Genomic DNA, 19279 nt, shown 5'->3' with positions numbered 1-19279 from the left:
GGCTTTAGTTTGCAAGATAAAGACCATGACGCATTACTTTTTCAAAAAAAATTATTAAATCCCAGCTGGTTAACATACAGTCTGGTAATTCATTCAGGAGTAGAATTTAGGAAATCGTCACTTATATACAACACCTAGTGCTCATCCCAACAAGTGCCCTCCTTAATGCCAATCACCCATTTGGTCCTCCTCTCACCCAACAGCCCTCCAGCAACCCTCAGTTTGTTCTCTGTATTGAAGAGTCTCTTCTGGTTTGCCTCTTATGGTTTGCCTCCCTTTATGTTTTTAGCTTATTTTTCCTTATCTTCCCCTATGTTTATCTATTTTGTTTCTTAAATTCCACATATGAGTAAAATCTTATATTTCTCTTTCTCTGACTGGCTGATTTTGCTTAGCACGATATACTCTACTTGCACCCACATTGTTGCAAATGCAAGACTTCATTCCTTTTGGTGGCTGAGTGATATTCCATTGTAGAATATACCGTCTTTACCCATTCATCGGTGATGGCCATTTGGGCTCCTTCCATGATTTAGCTATTATTGATACTGGTGAAAAACATTGGGGTGCATGTGACACTTCAAATTAGCATTTGTGTGTCCTTTGGCCAAATGCCTAGTAGTGCCATTATTGTTTCTAATTATAGGGTAGCTCTATGTTTCATTTTTTGAGAAACAGCCATGCTGTTTTCCAGAGTGACTGGACCAGGTTGCATTCCCACCAGCAGTGCGAAAATGTTCCCCCTTTTCCACATCCTTGCCAACATCTGTTCTTGCCCAAATTGTTCATTTTAGCCATTCTGGCAGGTGTGAGGTAGTATCTCATTGTGGTTTTGATTTGTATTTCCCTGATGATGAGTGATATGGAGCATCTTTTCATGTGTCTGTAGGCCATCTGGATGTCTTCTTTGGAAAAGTGTCTGTTCATGCCTTTGGCCCATCTCTTCACTGGATTATTTGCCTTTTGAGTGTTGAGTTCCATAAGTTATTTATAGATTTTGGATACTAATCCTTTGTCTGATATTTCATTTGCAAATATTTTCTTCCATTCCGTTGGTTGCCTTTTAGTTTTGCTGATTGTTTCCTTCGCGGTGTAGAAGCTTTTTATCTTGATGAGGTCCCAATAGTTCGTTTTTGCTTTTGTTTCCCTTGCCCCTGAAGACATGTTGAGTAAGAAGGTCTTGCAGGTGAGGTCAAAGAGGTTGTTGCCTGTTTTCTACTCTAGGATTTTGATGGTTTTGACTTTTAGGTCTGTCATCCATTTTGAGTTGTTTTTGTGTATGATGTAAGAATGTGGTCAAGGTTCATTCTATATGTTGCTGTCCAGTTTTCCCAACACCATTTGCTGAAAAGACTGTCTTCTTTCCATTGGATATTGTTTCCTGCTTGGTCAAAGATTAGCTGGCCGCACATTTGTGGGTCCCTTTCTGGGTTCTCCGTTCTGTTCCATTGATCTGTGTGTTTACTTTTGTACCAATACCATACGTTTTGATGAAAACAGCTTTGTAAAACAGCTTGATCCAGGATTGTGATGTGTCCAGCTTTGGTTTTCTTTTTTAACATTCCTTTGGCTATTCAGTGTCTTTTGTGGTTCCGTACAAATTTTGGGTTGTTCTAGCTCTGCGAAGAATGCTGGTGTTATTTTGATAGAAATTGTATCGAATGTGTAGATTGCTTTGGGTAGTATCAACATTTTAACAATGTTTGTTTTCCAATCCATGAGCACGGAATGAAGACGATGACACATTTCAAGGAAAATGGTACTGCTGTGGAAAAAGCTGTTACCACTTTTCAGAAGAGGAGAAAACTTGGGAGAGGAGCATGGTGTCATGCCAAGATCTGCAGGCTAGTCTCCTGAAGATTGATACTAAAGAGGAGCAGGTATGTCTACTTTCCTAAACCTGAGTAAACGCTTTGAGTATGCAAAGCATGTCTGGAGTTCAGATAATTGTTTGGACTTTCCTGCAATATTATTTGGCATGTTGTTTTGAAGCACTTTGTTAACTGGCGCAGATTTCTCTGTGGAAGACACATAGGTGTAACAGTGACCAAGAAGAACCATTGATTTAAATCAAGAAAAACAGCCATTCTGGGCATGCCATGCAATGATTTTCAGTCTTTAGTATTGTATATATTGCATCTTAACACTTAGTATGCTTCAGACGGCTCAGCATTATCTTCTCAGGGCTAATACAGGGCAAAAGAACAACTGCTTCAAGGGTATGAGCCTTCTCAAGAGATAATTTCTCATTGTGCTGAGTTGTGTTGTTCCTTCCTCAGTATATGGGAGGGATTAAACTTCAAAGGAAAGATGAATCTCTCCCTTCATGGCCATGGGAAAAGAGGTTGAAAAATGAAGAGGTTGAATGTAGCTAGAATGATTCTTTTTTTTTTAAATTATTTTTTAACATTTATTCACTTTTTAAGAGACAGAGAGACAGAATGTGAGTGGGGTAGGGGCAGAGAGAGAGGAAGACAGAATCTGAAGCAGGCTCCAGGCTCTTACCTGTCAGCACAGAGCCCGACGCGGGGCTCGAACTCACATATCATGTGATCATGACCTGAGTCAAAGTCAGACACTCAACCGATGGAGTCACCCAGGCACCCTGGAATGATTCTTTGGAAATGAATTTTTTCTTTTGCTTGTAATCCAGAATGACAGAGAAAGCATCTCTTTTCTAGAAGAGACAATGTAGATCACATTTGCCATTACTTTTAATGTTTGGGAATATAAAGTGAGTAGAATGGATTCTGTGGGGTTCCTTCTATTGATTCCATAAATGTTCCATGTAGGCACTGAGTTCTAGTTACATCATCTAGTTCTAGCATTGATATTTCTATAAGTGTCTTGTGAAGGATGAGTTAAAAGCCCTATGTTTTCAAAAAAGAAAACAAAATAAAACCCAAAGCAGGCCAATACTCAGGGGCATGTGGTTGGCCCAGTTGGTGGGCCATGTGCCTCCTGATATTGGGGTTGTGAGTTCAATCCCATGTTGCATGTAAAGCTTACCTAAAAAAAAAATAACCCTGTGTTTCTTGTTGATAAAATTCTTATTAAAATAACGATATGATTATGAATGATTCACTCGTAAATATGAGAAAGAAATGAAGTACAAATTAGCACATTGGTTCAAACAAATTTTAAAAATTCAAGACCGCTTATAAGTACCTTCATTAATTTCAACCTCAGCTGTTATCAATCAACTTCCAAATGGTTGGAGTTTGCTTCTTTCACAAATTAAGTTTATTTTTAATCCGTATTTCCCCTGTCATTTCCAATTCAGTTTTCTTCAGTTTCAATCCTGCCATTGAAGTATATGGACTTCAGAGTTTCAAGAAACTTCTTATACTTGTTTTCCCGTTTTTCCAGGAAGTATCTAGAGCCTTTGAAATTCCCTGAGACTTTTGTCATTGTTTACAGCAAAATCTGAGTTTCACAGTCTAGTACCTCATTTGATGAGAGCTTGGTGTCAGTATCTGAACTGGGCTGCTGATACACTCTCTGAACCGAAGATTGACTTTGCTACAAACAGCATTACTCTTACACTGGTGGTTTAGGATTTCCCATGTTTTGCTGCTTTACCAATCTCAGGAGTGCAATGACACAGTGGCATAAGTCCATTGATACTGCAAACTGAAATTGGGTTTGATACCTATGCATACCCCTAGCATCTAGCAAAATTATGTGAGTGAAAGAATCAAGGGACATTGAACATCAGTGTTTATTCAGAGACTTAGAAATGATAACAACTATTTTTGTCACACTTCTGTAATTCCCATTTGTTTTCCTTAGGCATTCAATACACACTCTTCAAATTTGTCTGATATAATGTAATTACTGTGAAGAAATATTGTTGCATGTGTGTGTTTTTGGGTACGTTTGTGTTTGAGAGAGAGAGAGACTGAGAGAGATTCAATTACATTGGTTCTAGCAAAGGACATTAATTTGTTACTTTCCATTCAATATGCCAATTGGAATAATGATTACAAAGAACTTACAGAATTTTTATGTTAGAGATATTTTAGACACTGTATGCATTATTCAGTGCACACACTGTTAAAACAGACTGTATGATATCCACTGCATACAGAAGGAAAATTCTCAAGGAAGTTTTATTTCCTGAGGTGTGTATAGCAAATTAATGGGATACAGTGTTTTACCGCTTGTAGCTATAGTCTCTTCATTTTCACTACTGTATAATATTCCCCAGTGTGGCTAAGAATCTCTAGTAGATGGAAGTGGGTTGTTTCCACCTTTTGTGGTTAGGAATAGTCCTTCATTAATCATTCTTAGATGTGTCTCAGTGCAAATCTGTTTTGTGTGTCCTCACTTCTCTTGGTCACAAATCGTCCACAAATCATTGGGAACAGTGTTCCTAAAGTTCCCTTTTCATGCGATAAATTAAAGTTACATATCAATACGACTTTAGCAACATTTTAAAAGATGGATGTGATATCTACCATCCCACAAACTTGGTGTTGTTATTTTTAATTTCTGCCAGTTCATAGTAGTAAAATATATCCTGGAGGCCTTGACTTGAATTTTCCTGATCTCTAATGAGCTTGGCATCTTTCTCTATTTCTTGGCTATACTCCCCATTTATTTGAAATATGTTCTCATTTGTTGTCCTTTTTTCCTTGTTTTTGTTTTGTTTTGTTCTTTTTTCTGTTTTTTTTTTGTTTTTTTCTCAATATATGAAAGTTATTGTCAAATTGGTTTCCATACAACACCCAGTGCTCATCCCAAAAGGTGCCCTCCTCAACACCCATCACCCATCCTTCCTTCCCTCCCACCCCCCATCAAATCTCAGTTTGTTCTTAGTTTTTAAGAGTCTCCTGCTTTGGCTCTCTCCCACTCTAACCTTTTTTTTTTTCTTCCCCTCCCCCATGGGTTTCTGTTAAGTTTCTCAGGATCCACATAAGAGTGAAACCATATGGTATCTGTCTTTCTCTGTATGGCTTATTTCACTTAGCATCACACTCTCCAGTTCCATCCACGTTGTTACAAAGGGCCATATTTCATTCTTTCTCATTGCCACATAGTACTCCATTGCGTATATAAACCACAATTTGTTTTATCCATTCCTCAGTTGATGGACATTTAGGCTCTTTCCATAATTTGGCTATTGTTGAGAGTGCTGCTATAAACATTGGGGTACAAGTGCCCCTATGCATCAGTACTCCTGTACCCCTTGGGTAAATTCCTAGCAGAGCTATTGCTGGGTCATAGGGTAGGTCTATTTTTAATTTTTGGAGGAACGTCCACACTGTTTTCCAGAGTGGCTGCACCAATTTGCATTCCCACCTACAGTGCAAGAGGGTTCCCATTTCTCCACATCCTCGCCAGCATCTATAGTCTCCTGATTTGTTCATTTTGGCCACTCTGACTGGCGTGAGGTGATACCTGAGTGTGGTTTTGATTTGTATTTCCCTGATGAGGAGTGACGTTGAGCATCTTTTCCCGTGCCTGTTGGCCATCTGGATGTCTTCTTTAGAGAAGTGTCTTTTCATGTTTTCTGCCCATTTCTTCACTGGGTTATTTGTTTTTTAGGTGTGGAGTTTGGTGAGCTCTTTATAGATTTTGGATACTAGCCCTTTGTCTGATATGTCATCTGCAAATATCTTTTCCCATTCCGTTGGTTGCCTTTTAGTTTTGTTGGTTGTTTCCTTTGCTGTGCAGAAGCTTTTTTCTTCATAGGGTCCCAGTAGTTCCTTTTTGCTTTTAATTCCCTTGCCTTTAGGGATGTGTCAAGTAAGAAATTGCTGTGGCTGAGGTCAGAGAGGTCTTTTCCTGCTTTCTCCTCTAGGGTTTTGATGGTTTCCTGTCTCACATTCAGGTCCTTTATCCATTTTGAGTTTATTTTTGTGAATGGTGTGAGAAAGTGGTCTAGTTTCAACCTTTTGCATGTTGCTCTCCAGTTCTCCCAGCACCATTTGTTAAAGAGACTGTCTTTTTTCCATTGGATGTTCTTTCCTTCTTTGTCAAAGATGAGTTGGCCATACGTTTGTGGGTCTAGTTCTGGGGTTTCTATTCTATTCCATTGGTCTATGTGTCTGTTTTTGTGCCAATACCATGCTGTCTTGATGATTACCGCTTTGTAGTAGAGGCTAAAATCTGGGATTGTGATGCTTCCTGCTTTGGTCTTCTTCTTCAAAATTACTTTGGCTATTCGGGGCCTTTTGTGGTTCCATATGAATTTTAGGATTGCTTGTTCTAGTTTCGAGAAGAATGCTGGTGCAATTTTGATTGGGATTGCATGGAATGTGTAGATAGCTTTGGGTATTATTGACATTTTGACAATATTTATTCTTCCAATCCATGGGCACGGAATGTTTTTCCATTTCTTTATATCTTCTTCAATTACCTTCATAAGCTTTCTATAGTTTTCAGCATAGAGATCTTTTACATCTTCGGTTAGATTTATTCCTAGGTATTTTATGCTTCTTGGTGCAATTGTGAATGGGATCAGTTTCTTTATTTGTCTTTCTGCTGCTTCATTATTAGTGTATAAGAATGCAACTGATTTCTGTACATTGATTTTGTATCCTGCAACTTTGCTAAATTCATGTATCCGTTCTAGCAGACTTCTGGTGGAGTCTATCGGGTTTTCCATGTATAATATCATGTCATCTGCAAAAAGTGAAAGCTTAACTTCATCTTTGCCAATTTTGATACCTTTGATTTCCTTTTGTTGTCTGATTGCTGATGCTAGAGCTTCCAACACTATGTTAAACAATTGCGGTGAGAGTGGACACACCTGTCGTGTTCCTGATATCAGGGAAAAAGCTCTCAGGTTTTCCCCAATGAGGATGATGTTAGCTGTGGGCTTTTCATAAGTGGCTTTGATGATCTTTAAGTATGTTCCTTCTATCCCGACTTTCTCGAGGGTTTTATTAAGAAAGGTTGCTGAATTTTGTCAAAGGCCTTTTCTGCATCGATAGACAGGATCATATGGTTCTTATCTTTTCTTTTATTAATGTGATGTATCACATTGATTGATTTGCGAATGTTGAACCAGCCCTGCAGTCCAGGAATGAATCCCACTTGATCATGGTGAATAATTCTTTTTATATGCTGTTGAATTCGATTTGCTAGTATCTTATTGAGAATTTTTGCATCCATATTCATCAGGGATATTGGCCTCTTGTTCTCTTTTTTTTACTGGGTCTCTGTCTGGTTTAGGAATCAAAGTAATGCTGGCTTCATAGAATGAGTCTGGAAGTTTTATTTCCCTTTCTATTTTTTGGAATAGCTTGAGAAGGATAGGTATTATCTCTGCTTTAAATGTCTGGTAGAACTCCCCTGGGAAGCCATCTGGTCCTGGACTTGTATTTGTTGGGAGATTTTTGATGACTGATTCAATTTCTTCGCTGGTTATCGGTCTGTTCAAGCTTTCTATTTCCTCCTGATTGAATTTTGGAAGCGTGTGGGTGTTTAGGAATTTGTCCATTTCTTCCAGGTTGTCCAGTTTTGGCATATACTTTTTCATAGTATTCCCTGATAATTGCTTGTATCTCTGAGGGATTGGTTGTAATAATTCCACTTTCATTCATGATTTTATCTATTTGGGTCACCTCCCTTTTCTTTTTGAGTATCCTGGCTAGAGGTTGATCAATTTTGTTTATTTTTTCAAAAAACTAACTCTTGGTTTTGTTGATCTGCTCTACTGTTTTTTTTTTTTTTAGATTCAATATTGCTTATTTCTGCTCTGATCTTTATTATTTCTCTTCTTCTGCTGGATTTAGGCTGTGTTTGCTGTTCTGCCTTTAGGTGTGCTCTTAGATTTTGTATTTAGGATTTTTATGTTTCTTGAGATAGGCCTGGATTGCAATGTATTTTCCTCTCAGGACTGCCTTCACTCCATCCCAAAGCGTTTGGACTGTTGTATTTTCATTTTCATTTGTTTCCATATATTTTTTAATTTCTTCTCTAATTGCCTCGTTCACGCATTCATTCTTCAGTAGGGTGTTCTTTAACCTCCACGCTTTTGGAGGTTTTCCAGACTTTTTCCTCTGGTTGATTTCAAGCTTCATAGCATTGTGGTCTGAAAGTATGCTTGGTATGATTTCAATTCTTGTATACTTATGAAGGGCTGTTTTGTGACCCAGTATGTGACCTATCTTGGAGAATGTTCCATGTGCACTCAGAAGAAAGTATATACTGTTGCTTTGGGATGCAGAGTTCTAAATATATTTGTCAAGTCCACCTGATCCAATGTATCACTCAGGGACCTTGTTTCTTTATTGACCGTGTGTCTAGATGATCTATCCGTCTGTAAGTGGAGTGGTAAAGTCCCCTGCAATTACCACATTCTTATCAATAAGGTTGCTTATGGTTGTGAGTAATTGTTTTATATATTTGGGGGCTCCTGTATTCGGCACATGGACATTTATAATTGTTAGCCCTTCCTGATGGGTAGACCCCGTGATTATTATACAATGCCCTTCTTCATCTCTTGTTACAGCCTTTAAAGTCTCGTTTGTCTGATAGAAGTATGGCTACTCCAGCTTTCTTTTGACTTCCAGTGGCATGATAAATAGTTCTCCATCCCTTTACTCTCAATCTGAAGGTGTCCTCAGGTCTAAAATGAGTCTCTTGTAGACAGCGAATAGATGGGTCTTGTTTTTTTATCCATTCTGATACCCTATGTCTTTTGATTGGCGCATTTAGTCCATTTACATTCAGTGTTATCATAGAAAGATACGGGTTTAGAGTCATTGTGATGTCTGTAGGTTTCATGCTTGTAGCGATGTCTCTGGTACTTTGTCTCACAGGATCCCCCTTAGGGTCTCTTGTAGGGCTGGTGTAGTGGTGACGAATTCCTTCAGTTTTTGTTTGTTTGGGAAGACCTTTATCTCTCCTTGTATTCTAAATGACTGACTTGCTGGATAAAGGATTCTCGGCTGCATATTTTTTCTGTTGATCACATTGAAGATCTCCTGCCATTTCTTTCTGGCCTGCCAAGTTTCAGTACAGAGATCAGTCACGAGTCTTATAGGTCTCCCTTTATATGTTACAGCACGTTTATCTCTAGCTGCTTTCAGAATTTTCTCTTTATCCTTGTATTTTGCCAGTTTCACTGTGATATGTCCTGCAGAAGATCGATTCAAGTTCCGTCTGAAGGGAGTTCTCTGTGCCTCTTGGATGTCAATGCCTTTTTCTTTCCCCAGATCCAGGTAGTACTCAGCTATTATTTCTTCAAGTACACCTTCAGCACCTTTCCCTCTCTCTTCCTCCTCTGGAATACCAATTATGCGTATATTATTTCTCTTTAGTGCATCACTTAGTTCTCTAATTTTCCCCTCATACTCCTGGATTTTTTTTAATCTTTTTCTCAGCTTCTTCTTTTTCCATAATTTTATCTTCTAGTTCACCTATTCTCTCCTCTGCCTCTTCAATCCGAGCCATAGTTGTCTCCATTTTATTTTGCAGCTTGTTGATAGCCTTTTTTAGCTCCTCCTGGCTGTTCCTTAGTCCCTTGATCTCTGTAGCAAGAGATTCTCTGCTGTCCTTTATACTGTTTTCAAGCCCAGCAATTAATTTTATGACTATTATTCTAAATTCACTTTCTGTTATATTGTTTAAGTCATTTTTGATCAGTTCGTTAGCTGTTGTTATGTCCTGGACGTTTTTCTGAGGGGAATTCTTCCGTTTCGTCATTTTGGATACTCCCTGGAGTGGTGCAGGACTGCGGGGCACTTCCCCTGTGCTGTCTTGAATAACATGTGTTGGTGGGCGGGGCCGCAGTCAGACCTGATTTGTGCCCCAGCTCACTGCTGGGGCCACAGTCAGACTGGTGTGTACCTTCTCTTCCCCTCTCCTAGTGGCGGGACTCACTGTGGGGTGGCATGGCCCATCTTGGCTACTTGCACACTGCCAGGCTTGTGGTGCTGGGGATCTGGTGTATTAGCTGGAGTGGATCGGCAAGGTGCACGGGGGCACGGTGGACAGGCTCAGCTCACCTTTTCTTCAGAGATATGCTTCGGGAGGGGCCCTGCGGCACCAGGAGGGTGTCAGACCCGCCCGAGGGACGGATCTGCAGAAGCACAGCTTTGGGTGTTTGCGCAGTGGAAGCAAGTTCCCTGGCAGGAACTGGTTCCCTTTGGGATTTTGGCTGGGGGATGGGCGAGGGAGATGTCACTGGCGAGTGCCTTTGTTCCCCGCCACGCTGAGCTCTGTCGTCTGGGGCTCAACAACTCTCTCTCCCATTGTCCTCCAGCCCTCCCATTCTCTGAGCAGAGCTGTTAGCTTATAACCTTCCTGATGTCAGGTCCCGCTTGCTGTCGGAACACACTCTGTCAGGCCCCTCTGCTTTGCCAGCCAGACTCGGGGGCTCTGCTTGGCCTGAGGGCCGCCCCTCCACCCCGGCTCCCTCCCACCAGTCCCTGGAGCGTGCACCGCCTCTCCGCCCTTCCTACCCTCTTCCGTGGGCCTGTCGTCTGCACTTGGCTCTGGAGACTCCGTTCTGCTAGTCTTCTGGCGGGTTTCTAGGTTATTTAGGCAGGTGTAGGTGGAATCTAAGTGATCAGCAGGACGCGAGTGAGCCCAGCGTCCTCCTACCCCTCCATCTTCCCAGGATCCCCCTGTCCATTTTTTTTTCTTATTGGATAGTTCTTTCCTTGTTTATTTCTAGAAATACATATTTAATCTGTAAATTATTGCATATATCTCCAGACTTGAGGCTTGTCTTTTACATGTTTTAAGGCGTGTTATGATGAAGAAAGTTCCTGATTTAGTGCCATCATATTTATCTCTCCACTTGATCGTATGGGGAGATTTGTTTTTTCTAAGTCCATCCTGCCCCTTTGCTGATATCTTGGATCCAGTCACAAAGACTTGGGTGAGTGCTTCACTGAAGCATTTCCATTCCTGTGTCTTCCCCTCCCATGCAGAAATGAACCTGCCTGTTTCATTTATCATAAAAGTGTTTGCAGATAAAAGTGCCCAGTATTTTAATTATGAGTCCTCTGTGGGTAAGATGTTTTCACTGATGCTATGAATAATACTAATAATTCCAATATTCTCACAGGTCCTTGTTCAATCAAAAATAAAATATAATCATTGGATTGGATTAATTAGGGTTCAAGAAGGCAGGTATCCCTGGCAATGGCTGGATGGCTCACCCTTATCTCAGAAGCTGTAAGTTTTCATTTCATGGCTTTGCTCCCTTTCCTGCTCAGTAACTGATTGGTAGATTATTGGTGAAGAAGAGGAACAGATCCTTGGTGACTTAGGGAATATTGTTCATTCCATTTGATCTCGCTTCTTAGATCAGCAACTGAATGCAAATCTGAGACCTCAAGAGACCCAAAGAGCATGATTTATTCCATGGTCTTTAATGAAGGTCCTTCCAAACCCAGTGAAATGACATTTTGCTTTTGTATCTTGTATGTTATGATACAAGCACGTCCACAGATATGGTTGCAGGAAATGGTAAAAAGGTAATGAGGAAAGAAAAGTGGCTACAGCCAGCCTCCTCTGTACATGAAATTTGTACCTGTTTGCTTGGTATCATTCGAGAACAACAACAACAAAGAGCTTTTTCCAAAGGAGTCATTTAGTAATCTTGCAGCTCTAATGTGGTGTTTAATATCATACATGTCATTGTCTAGCACAAGTCCACAAGAATTTCTAGTAGCCCTGTTTCATTAATAAATCACATGGGTTTGTCAGTTGATGTCTACGAAATGAGTTTAGAAAATGAAGAAAAGTGATCCAAGGTAACTAAATCTAGGTAACATGGGGGACAGTATGGGAAACATGGGCTACTTAACAGGCTGTTTATGGATGGCCCACAATGTGCCAGGCACCCTTCTAGCCACTGAAGCTATAGTGGTGAATGAAACACGCTACAGTCTTCTGCCGTTGTGGATACTACATTCCAATGCAGGCTTGATGGAGCTCTTGGTGATGAGTGACGACAATCTCAACGTGTCAAGTGAATTACAGGGCACATTAGGGGGTGATACATGCTATGGAGTAATGTGAAATCTCTTCCTTTTTGCTACAGTGCAAAGTGTCTTTTGTGTATGAAGGAAAGAGGGAGAGATTTCACTGCTTTCAGTGGAGTGGTCAGGACAGACTCCTTGAGAAATGAAGTTCGTACAGCATGTTGAGTGAGCAGGGCATGTGGATTAGATGATACAAATGCATCCCAGAAGTAACAACAATTGTGGTCAAGACTCAGAGGTAGGAGTGTCCTTAGCATTCCTGAGGAAATAGCAAGAGGGCCTGGGATGCTGGAGCAAGGGGAACGAGGTGGGAGAGAAGTAGGTCAGAGAGGGAATGACGATGAGAGCATGTGGGGATCAGAAAAATGTAAGACCTTGGATTGGTTCATGAGGGTCAAGAGAAGCTATTAGAGGGTTTTAAGCAGAGGAGAGACAAAAGCTGGCTTCTGCTTTGGAGACGCACTCTGGACAGTCTGTTGAGCTGAGATGGCCATGTGGCCAGATCCTACACTTGTTCCACAGATGTGTGTGAGACGGACAAGTCAGGGATGGTGTCAAGGTTTTTGGTCCAGGAGTGGTAAGAATGACGTTCCCATTAATGCTAATAAGGCATATTTGGAATTCAGTTTTGGATACAATATTAGTAAAACTGTTAAGCATTTAGGTATGTACAGGGGTGTCGCATGGGCCTTGTGATAGATGATCATGCCGATCAGGTGAGAGGTCTGTGCCTGGGATGCAAATGTTGTGTGCAGCAGTGAATAGACAGTGTGACAAGTGCGAGGCTGGGTTGATGCTCGGGAATCGAAGGGCTGAGCCCTCGGACACCCTCATGTTTAAGGTCATGTTAAGATAAGGGGACAAGAGGATAACCAGAAAACATCACCGAGAAAAGTGCTTCAAGAGACAGAAGGAAACCCATGAAGGGGCAGCGAGGGCAATGGAACCCCCTACAAAGAAGTTCTACTGAAACAACAGCTGAATGTAAAAAGTTGGGGACACCTCCATTTTATTTCTTGAAATGGTTACTTGCCATCAGATTCCTGAGGATTTGGGTGAAAATTAAAACTAAGAAACATTTTTTTTTCTGGGCAGTGTAGCCCAGACTTCATATTTAAAATCCAGGTTCCTTATTCTCATTGTCCAATTTCACCGAAGTCTAATGCTTCGTTTGGTGTGGAATTTAGGCTCAGTGGAGAAAAAGTGCACACTATTTTAAGTGCAAATCAGCACCTTTTTTGCTGAAAGTGAGGCTAGCAGTGGAATTGCTTGCTCTGGGCACATCGATCTGAATTATACGCACTTGGAAATATGTTTATATGTAATTTCAGTGTATCTCTTCATACACATTCTTTATTTGATCACTTCCCAGACGTGTCAGGAGTCTTAGGAGCATATTTCAAGTGTATATGTATAACTCCTTCTACCTCGCAGTCTACACTACCCTTTGTACTTCTTCACTAGTTCCAATGGTCCATTGGCAACATTTCATTCGGTTTAGATACAATTATGCTTCCTGATCTTAACGGTCTATGTCCCTCTCAACATTTGTATGGCCATTGAAATAAGTGCCCGTATGTTTTCAATTTGTGATAAATTTTGCCTGAGAAATGTCTTTCTAAAATGAATTTATTTTCTGGTGCAGGAATTTCCAACAGAGTTTATCTCCTGTGAAATGTGGACACCTGAAACCATCAAATATTTATAGTGCTGATTGTAGTAAAAGCTTCCGTTACATTTGTGAAAAGGAGTTCTCTGGCCCTGATATTTAAAGAAGCACTGTGGCCAAATGTTCACTATTTTCATTCTTTAACAGTTGTAAGGAAAAACACAGGGTATTGACTCAAATTAGTCAACTGTGCTTGGCGTATGAAGGATTATGATCTTTCACACATCCCTCAGCATGGATAAAAGAGTAAATTTTAGAAATAGTAAAATCAACCATCCAGAAATGAAGCTTCTTTTTTTTTTTGAAATTTCAAGAACCATTCCATCAGAGAATGTGAAAAAAGTTTGAGTGTAAGATTTTGCATTTAAAATATAACTAAAAGATCTTGATTCAAATAGGTTGTGAATACATTTGCAATGTTCACAGTAGAAGAGGTCCTAAACAATGAACACATGCTCCCAACCATCTTGTCCTCTATTCACCTAGTTGCCACCTCAGAGGCACACATGTAACTGTTTTATATAGTATTCCAGAGGTATTCTAGTAAAGTATAAGTATACACAGGCCGTCTGCTAAACAAAATGTTATGTGCCACAAACGACAGTAACGATCCTTTATGTTTCTGTTGAAAATGTACCACGCGTGTGTTCCACATCAGTACATAGGTAGCTGCATTACTTTGTATAAATTTCGCAAATGTCGCACTGATAAATGTTTTATTTCCAATGGATGTTTAAGTTTCTCCCAGAATTTTAGAATTGTGTGAATGAAAGCACTTAATACTGTATTACTTGCCATAGAGTGTATATATAGGGTAAATGTCTAGCAGTGTCATTTCTGTGTCAAAATGTGTCCACATTAATATTGCATAGACGTTGAATATTACAATAGATGCTCTACATCTCTATCTGCAGTCAGCAGCATTCAAGAATTCCTGCTTCATATCTTGGTTACCACCGCAACGTGTTATCAGTCTGTTTGGTTTCACCAAAATATCTTCACCAATTAAAAAAAAATGTTTATTTGATTCACTTCAATTTATGATGTCCTGTTATTTGTGTCTCTGAGCATCTGTTTGTGGTATTTCTTTTCATTCTGTCCGTGTCTTTGTGGATTAATATCACAAACTTAAGTTTGAGCAAGAAAAAAACCCAGACACAAAATCACTCCTCCTATAACATTGCAGTTATTTATAAGGTTCTACACCAGGTAAGTCTAACCTATGCTATTAGAAATGAGGACAAAATTTCCTGCCATATGGATTTATTCTTAAAATGAATAGTAATGGGAAATGACTCGTCTTTACTATGGTGCAACGTTATGCTTGGAAAGAAACCATGTCCAAGGTGCATCTCAGGTGCTGATAATATGGAGTGTAACAATCTGGGTGCTGGTTACAGGGTGTTGTAGTGATCCCTTGGGCTGCCATGACAACTACCACAACCTGGGTGTCTTTGAACAACATACATTCATTTTTTCATTGTTGTGGAGGCAAGAAGTTTAAAAGTGAGGTGGCAAGGTCAAGCTCCCTTTGAAACTCTTTTGTTTACTCCGTTGGAATAAATTCTTCCTCGCCTCAGATTAAGTCATGAAGAAAATTAAAAAAAATATTTTTGCCGTTGTTTGTTCTAAAGGATAAATTTGGCATAGTTTGAACTGGATGAAAGCAAATCACCAAGAGATCAAAATATGTGGAGGCAGTTCGATCAGTGTTCACAGGGAAAATGCTTACATTGGAAGCAGCTTTTCCAATCAAGAATCACAACTTCTGCCTTGAGAAAGTAGAATGAGGAAAAGAAATAAAACCCAAATCAAATAAAGGTGGAAATCACAAAATGAAGAGCTGAAATCAGTGAAGTTGGAGATAAAAGAAATAATAAAACAAATATAACAGTGAGTTTTGCAAAGGCCGACAACAGTGATAAACCTCTGGCTGGACCGATCAAGAATAGGCATAAATGGCCAATTTGAAGCATGAATGAGCAGCATTATTACAGACATTGAAGGATTTACTGATGATTATAAGGGAACACGATGAAGAATTTTTTGCCAATGAATTCTAAAACCTAAAAGACATTGATTTCTGGAAAAAATTGATCTTTCAAAACACACTTAAGAAGAATTTGATAACTTGAACTCAGTGTACATCTAAGATGAGCTATTCAATTTGTAGTTAAAACATTCTGGAGAGAACCCCAGATGGGTTCTCTGGTGAATTCTGGTAAATATTTACTGAATAGAGAATACAATTTAAAAAGGAAAAAAAAAAGTGTTCCAGGAGACAGAAGAAAATTGAAAATGTTCCAACTTATTCTGTGAGGCCAGTGTTACTTGGATAGTGTAACCAGATAGCCAAGAATCCACAGCCCATGTGCACCAAACAAGCAAAAATTCCTAACAAATAGTTGCACATTGAACTGCATAGAGCAATTTATTGAGAAGATTATACATCATGATGGAGTGGGGTTTATTCCACATGTGCAAGATTAATGAATTAGGGTGATTTACCTGAATGATAGGCTGAGGAAGGAAAACCACATGATAGCCGTAGTGGATGCAGATAAAGCACCCCAAAGTCGCCATCATTTCATGATAAATCGTCTCAGTAAACTAGGAATAAGTAAAGTAGGAATGAGATTTTCCTCAATATGATAATGACATTAGAAAGAAACAAACCCTCCAGTTAGGAATCTACTGAGCAGTGAAAGATTGAGTGCTTTCCCTTAACACCGGTAAAGAAGCAAAGATATCTGGACTCATCACCCCTCTTGACCATCCCAAGGGAGGCCATTTCAGTTCGATACGCAAGAAATAAAAAAGGGATACAGATTGGAATGCAAAAAGGAACGACACCCATTTGCAAAGGACATAATTGCCAACATAGAAAATCCCAGGGTTTCGCCTCATTCCTCCTAACACTAATATGTGAGTTTAATTTGGTTCCAGATCAAGGACAGTATGTTAAAATTTAGTAATGTGTCTATATGCTAAAAGTAAGCTATTGGAAATTGAAATGAACAAAAATGCCATTTACGTTAGTATTGTCACTTGCTAGACCCCAAGATGTGACCTTTACTGCCCACGAACTTATACTCACCCACCTTCATCCCACATTTTTCCTTAAGCAAATCCTCTTACCAGTGTCTCTCCTAACTCTGGCAAGTGGAAAGCAATAGCATCCCTCAAACAATAGTGACTGTCTTGACCAAACCTTCAGCCTGCCCAGATCCTCCGGGGACAGTTTGAGTGTCATCCTGACTCACACCTGCTCAGATGGACCATGGAGTGACCTCTAGAGTGATTGATGGTACCTTTACCTCATTATAATTCTAAAATCTTGACCCAAGGAGGACCACAAGCCTTATCATAAGCCTTATTTACACAACACACGGTGTTGTGGAGGCCTGTTTCCTTGAGGTGCATGTGTGACCTCAGGCCCTCCTCCACCTATGGTGATGTGGATCCTCTTTTTCATCCTATATCAAAAAAAAAGAAGGGGCACCTGGGTGGCTCAGTCTGTTGAGCGTCCCACTTCGGCTCAGGTCGTGATCTCATGGTTTGTGAGTTCGAGCTCCGAGTCGGGCTCTCTGCTGACAGCTCGGAGCCGAGAGCCTAGAACTTGTTATTATTATTACCTTATTTAATGTGAAATTTATTGTTAAACTGGTTTCCATACAACACCCAGTGCTTATCCCAAGAGGTGCTCTCCTCAATACTCATCACCCACTCTCCTCTCCCTGCCACCCCCCATCAAACCTCAGTTTTTTGTTCTCAGTGTTTAAGAGTCTCACATGGTTTGCCTCCTTCCCTCTCTGTAACTTTTTTCCCTTCGCCTCCCCCATGGTCTTCTGTTAAGTTTCTCAGGATCCACATAAGAGTGAAACATATGGTATCTGTCTTTCTCTCTATGACTTATTTCACATAGCATAACACCTCCAGTTCCATCCACGTTGCTACAAAAGGCCATATTTCATTCTTATTGTCACGTACTATTCCATTGTGTATATAAACCATAATTGCTTTAGCCATTCCTCAGTTGATGGACATTTAGGCTCTTTCCATAATTTGGCTATTGTTGAAAGTGCTGCTCTAAACATTGGGGTACAAGTGCCCCTATGCATCAGTACTCCCGTATCCCATGGGTAAATTCCTAGCAGTGCTATTGCTGGGTCATAGCGTAATTCTATTTTTAATTTTTGGAGGAACCTCCACACTGTTTCCAGAGCGGCTACACCAGTTTGCATTCCCACCAACAGTGCCAGAGGGTTCCCGTTTCTCCACATCCTCGCCAGCATCTATAGTCTCCTGATTTGTTCATTTTGGCCACTCTGACTGGCGTGCAGGGATATCTGAGTGTGGTTTTGATTTGTATTTCCCTAATGAGGAGCGACGTTGAGCATCTTTTCCCGTGCCTGTTGGCCATCTGGATGTCTTCTTTAGAGAAGTGTCTATTCATGTTTTCTGCCCATTTCTTCATTGGATTATTTGTTTTTTCGGGTGTGGAGTTTGGTGAGCTCTTTATAGATTTTGGATACTAGCCCTTTGTCCGATATGTCATTTGCCAATCTCTATTGCCATTCCGTTGGTTGCCTTTTAGTTTTGTTGATTGTTTCCTTGGCAGTGCAGAAACTTTTCATCTTCATGAGGTCCCAGTAGTTCCTTTTTGCTTTTAATTCCCTTGCCTTTGGGGATGTGTCAAGTAAGAAATTGCTGTGGCTGAGGTCGGAGAGGTTTTTTCCTGCTTTCTCCTCCAGGGTTTTGATGGTTTCCTGTTTCACATTCAGGTCCTTTATCCATTTTGAGTTTGTTCTTGTGAATGGTGTAAGAAAGTGGTCTAGTTTCATCTTCTGCATGTTGCTGTGCAGTTCTCCCAGCATCATTTGTTAAAGACACTGTCTTTTTTCCATTGGATATTCTTTCTTGTTTTGTCAAAGATGAATTGGCTATACTTTTGTGTGTTTAATTCCGGGGTTTCTATTCTATTCCTATGGTCTATGTGTCTGTTTTTGTGCCAATACCATGCAGTCATGATGAATACAGCTTTGTAGTAGAGGGTAAAGTCTGGGACTGTGATGCCTCCCGCTTTGGTCTTCTTCTTCAAAATTGCTTTGGCTATTCGGGGTCTTTTGTGGTTCCATACAAATTTTAGGATTGCTTGTTCTAGCTTCGAGAAGAATGCTGGTGCAATTTTGATTGGGATTGCATGGAATGTGTACATAGCTTTGGGTAGTATTAACATTTTAACAATATTTATGCTTCCAATCCATGAGCATGGAATGTTTTTCCATTTCTTTATGTCTTTTTCAATATCCTTCATAAGCTTTCTATAGTTTTCAGCATACAGATCTTTTACATCCTTGGTTAGGTTTATTCCTAGGTATTTTATGCTTCTTGGTGCAATTGTGAATGGGATCAGTTTCTTTGTCTTTCTGTTGCTTCATTATTAGTATATAAGAATGCAACTGATGTCTGTACATTGATTTTGTATCCTGCGACTTTGCTGAATTCATGTATCAGTTCTATCAGACGTTTGGTGGAATCTATCGGGTTTTCCACCTATAATATCATGTCATCTGAAAAAAGTGAATGCTTGACATCATCATTGCCAATTTTGATGCCTTTGACTTCCTTTTGTTGTCTGATTGCTGATGCTAGCACT

The 19279-nt window shown here is 40.0% G+C and overlaps 1 protein-coding gene across 1 annotated transcript in view; it reads left to right on the top strand.

The window, feature by feature from the left end:
- Positions 1-13723, top strand: part of LOC123591787 (NKG2-D type II integral membrane protein-like) — a 64782-nt gene extending 51059 nt beyond the window's left edge. The window contains exons 5-7 of the mRNA XM_045466459.1: positions 1723-1880; positions 11030-11139; positions 13597-13723. Of these exons, the coding sequence (XP_045322415.1) occupies positions 1723-1880; positions 11030-11139; positions 13597-13723 (395 nt within the window). The remainder of the gene's footprint in view (positions 1-1722; positions 1881-11029; positions 11140-13596) is intronic.
- Positions 13724-19279: the final 5556 nt, after the last annotated feature.

This window comes from Leopardus geoffroyi, chromosome B4 (genome assembly GCF_018350155.1).
Source record: "Leopardus geoffroyi isolate Oge1 chromosome B4, O.geoffroyi_Oge1_pat1.0, whole genome shotgun sequence".
NCBI classification, from domain to species: Eukaryota; Metazoa; Chordata; class Mammalia; order Carnivora; family Felidae; genus Leopardus; species Leopardus geoffroyi.
Note: the sequence above shows the minus strand (reverse complement) of the source record. Positions and strands in the feature narration are given on the sequence as shown.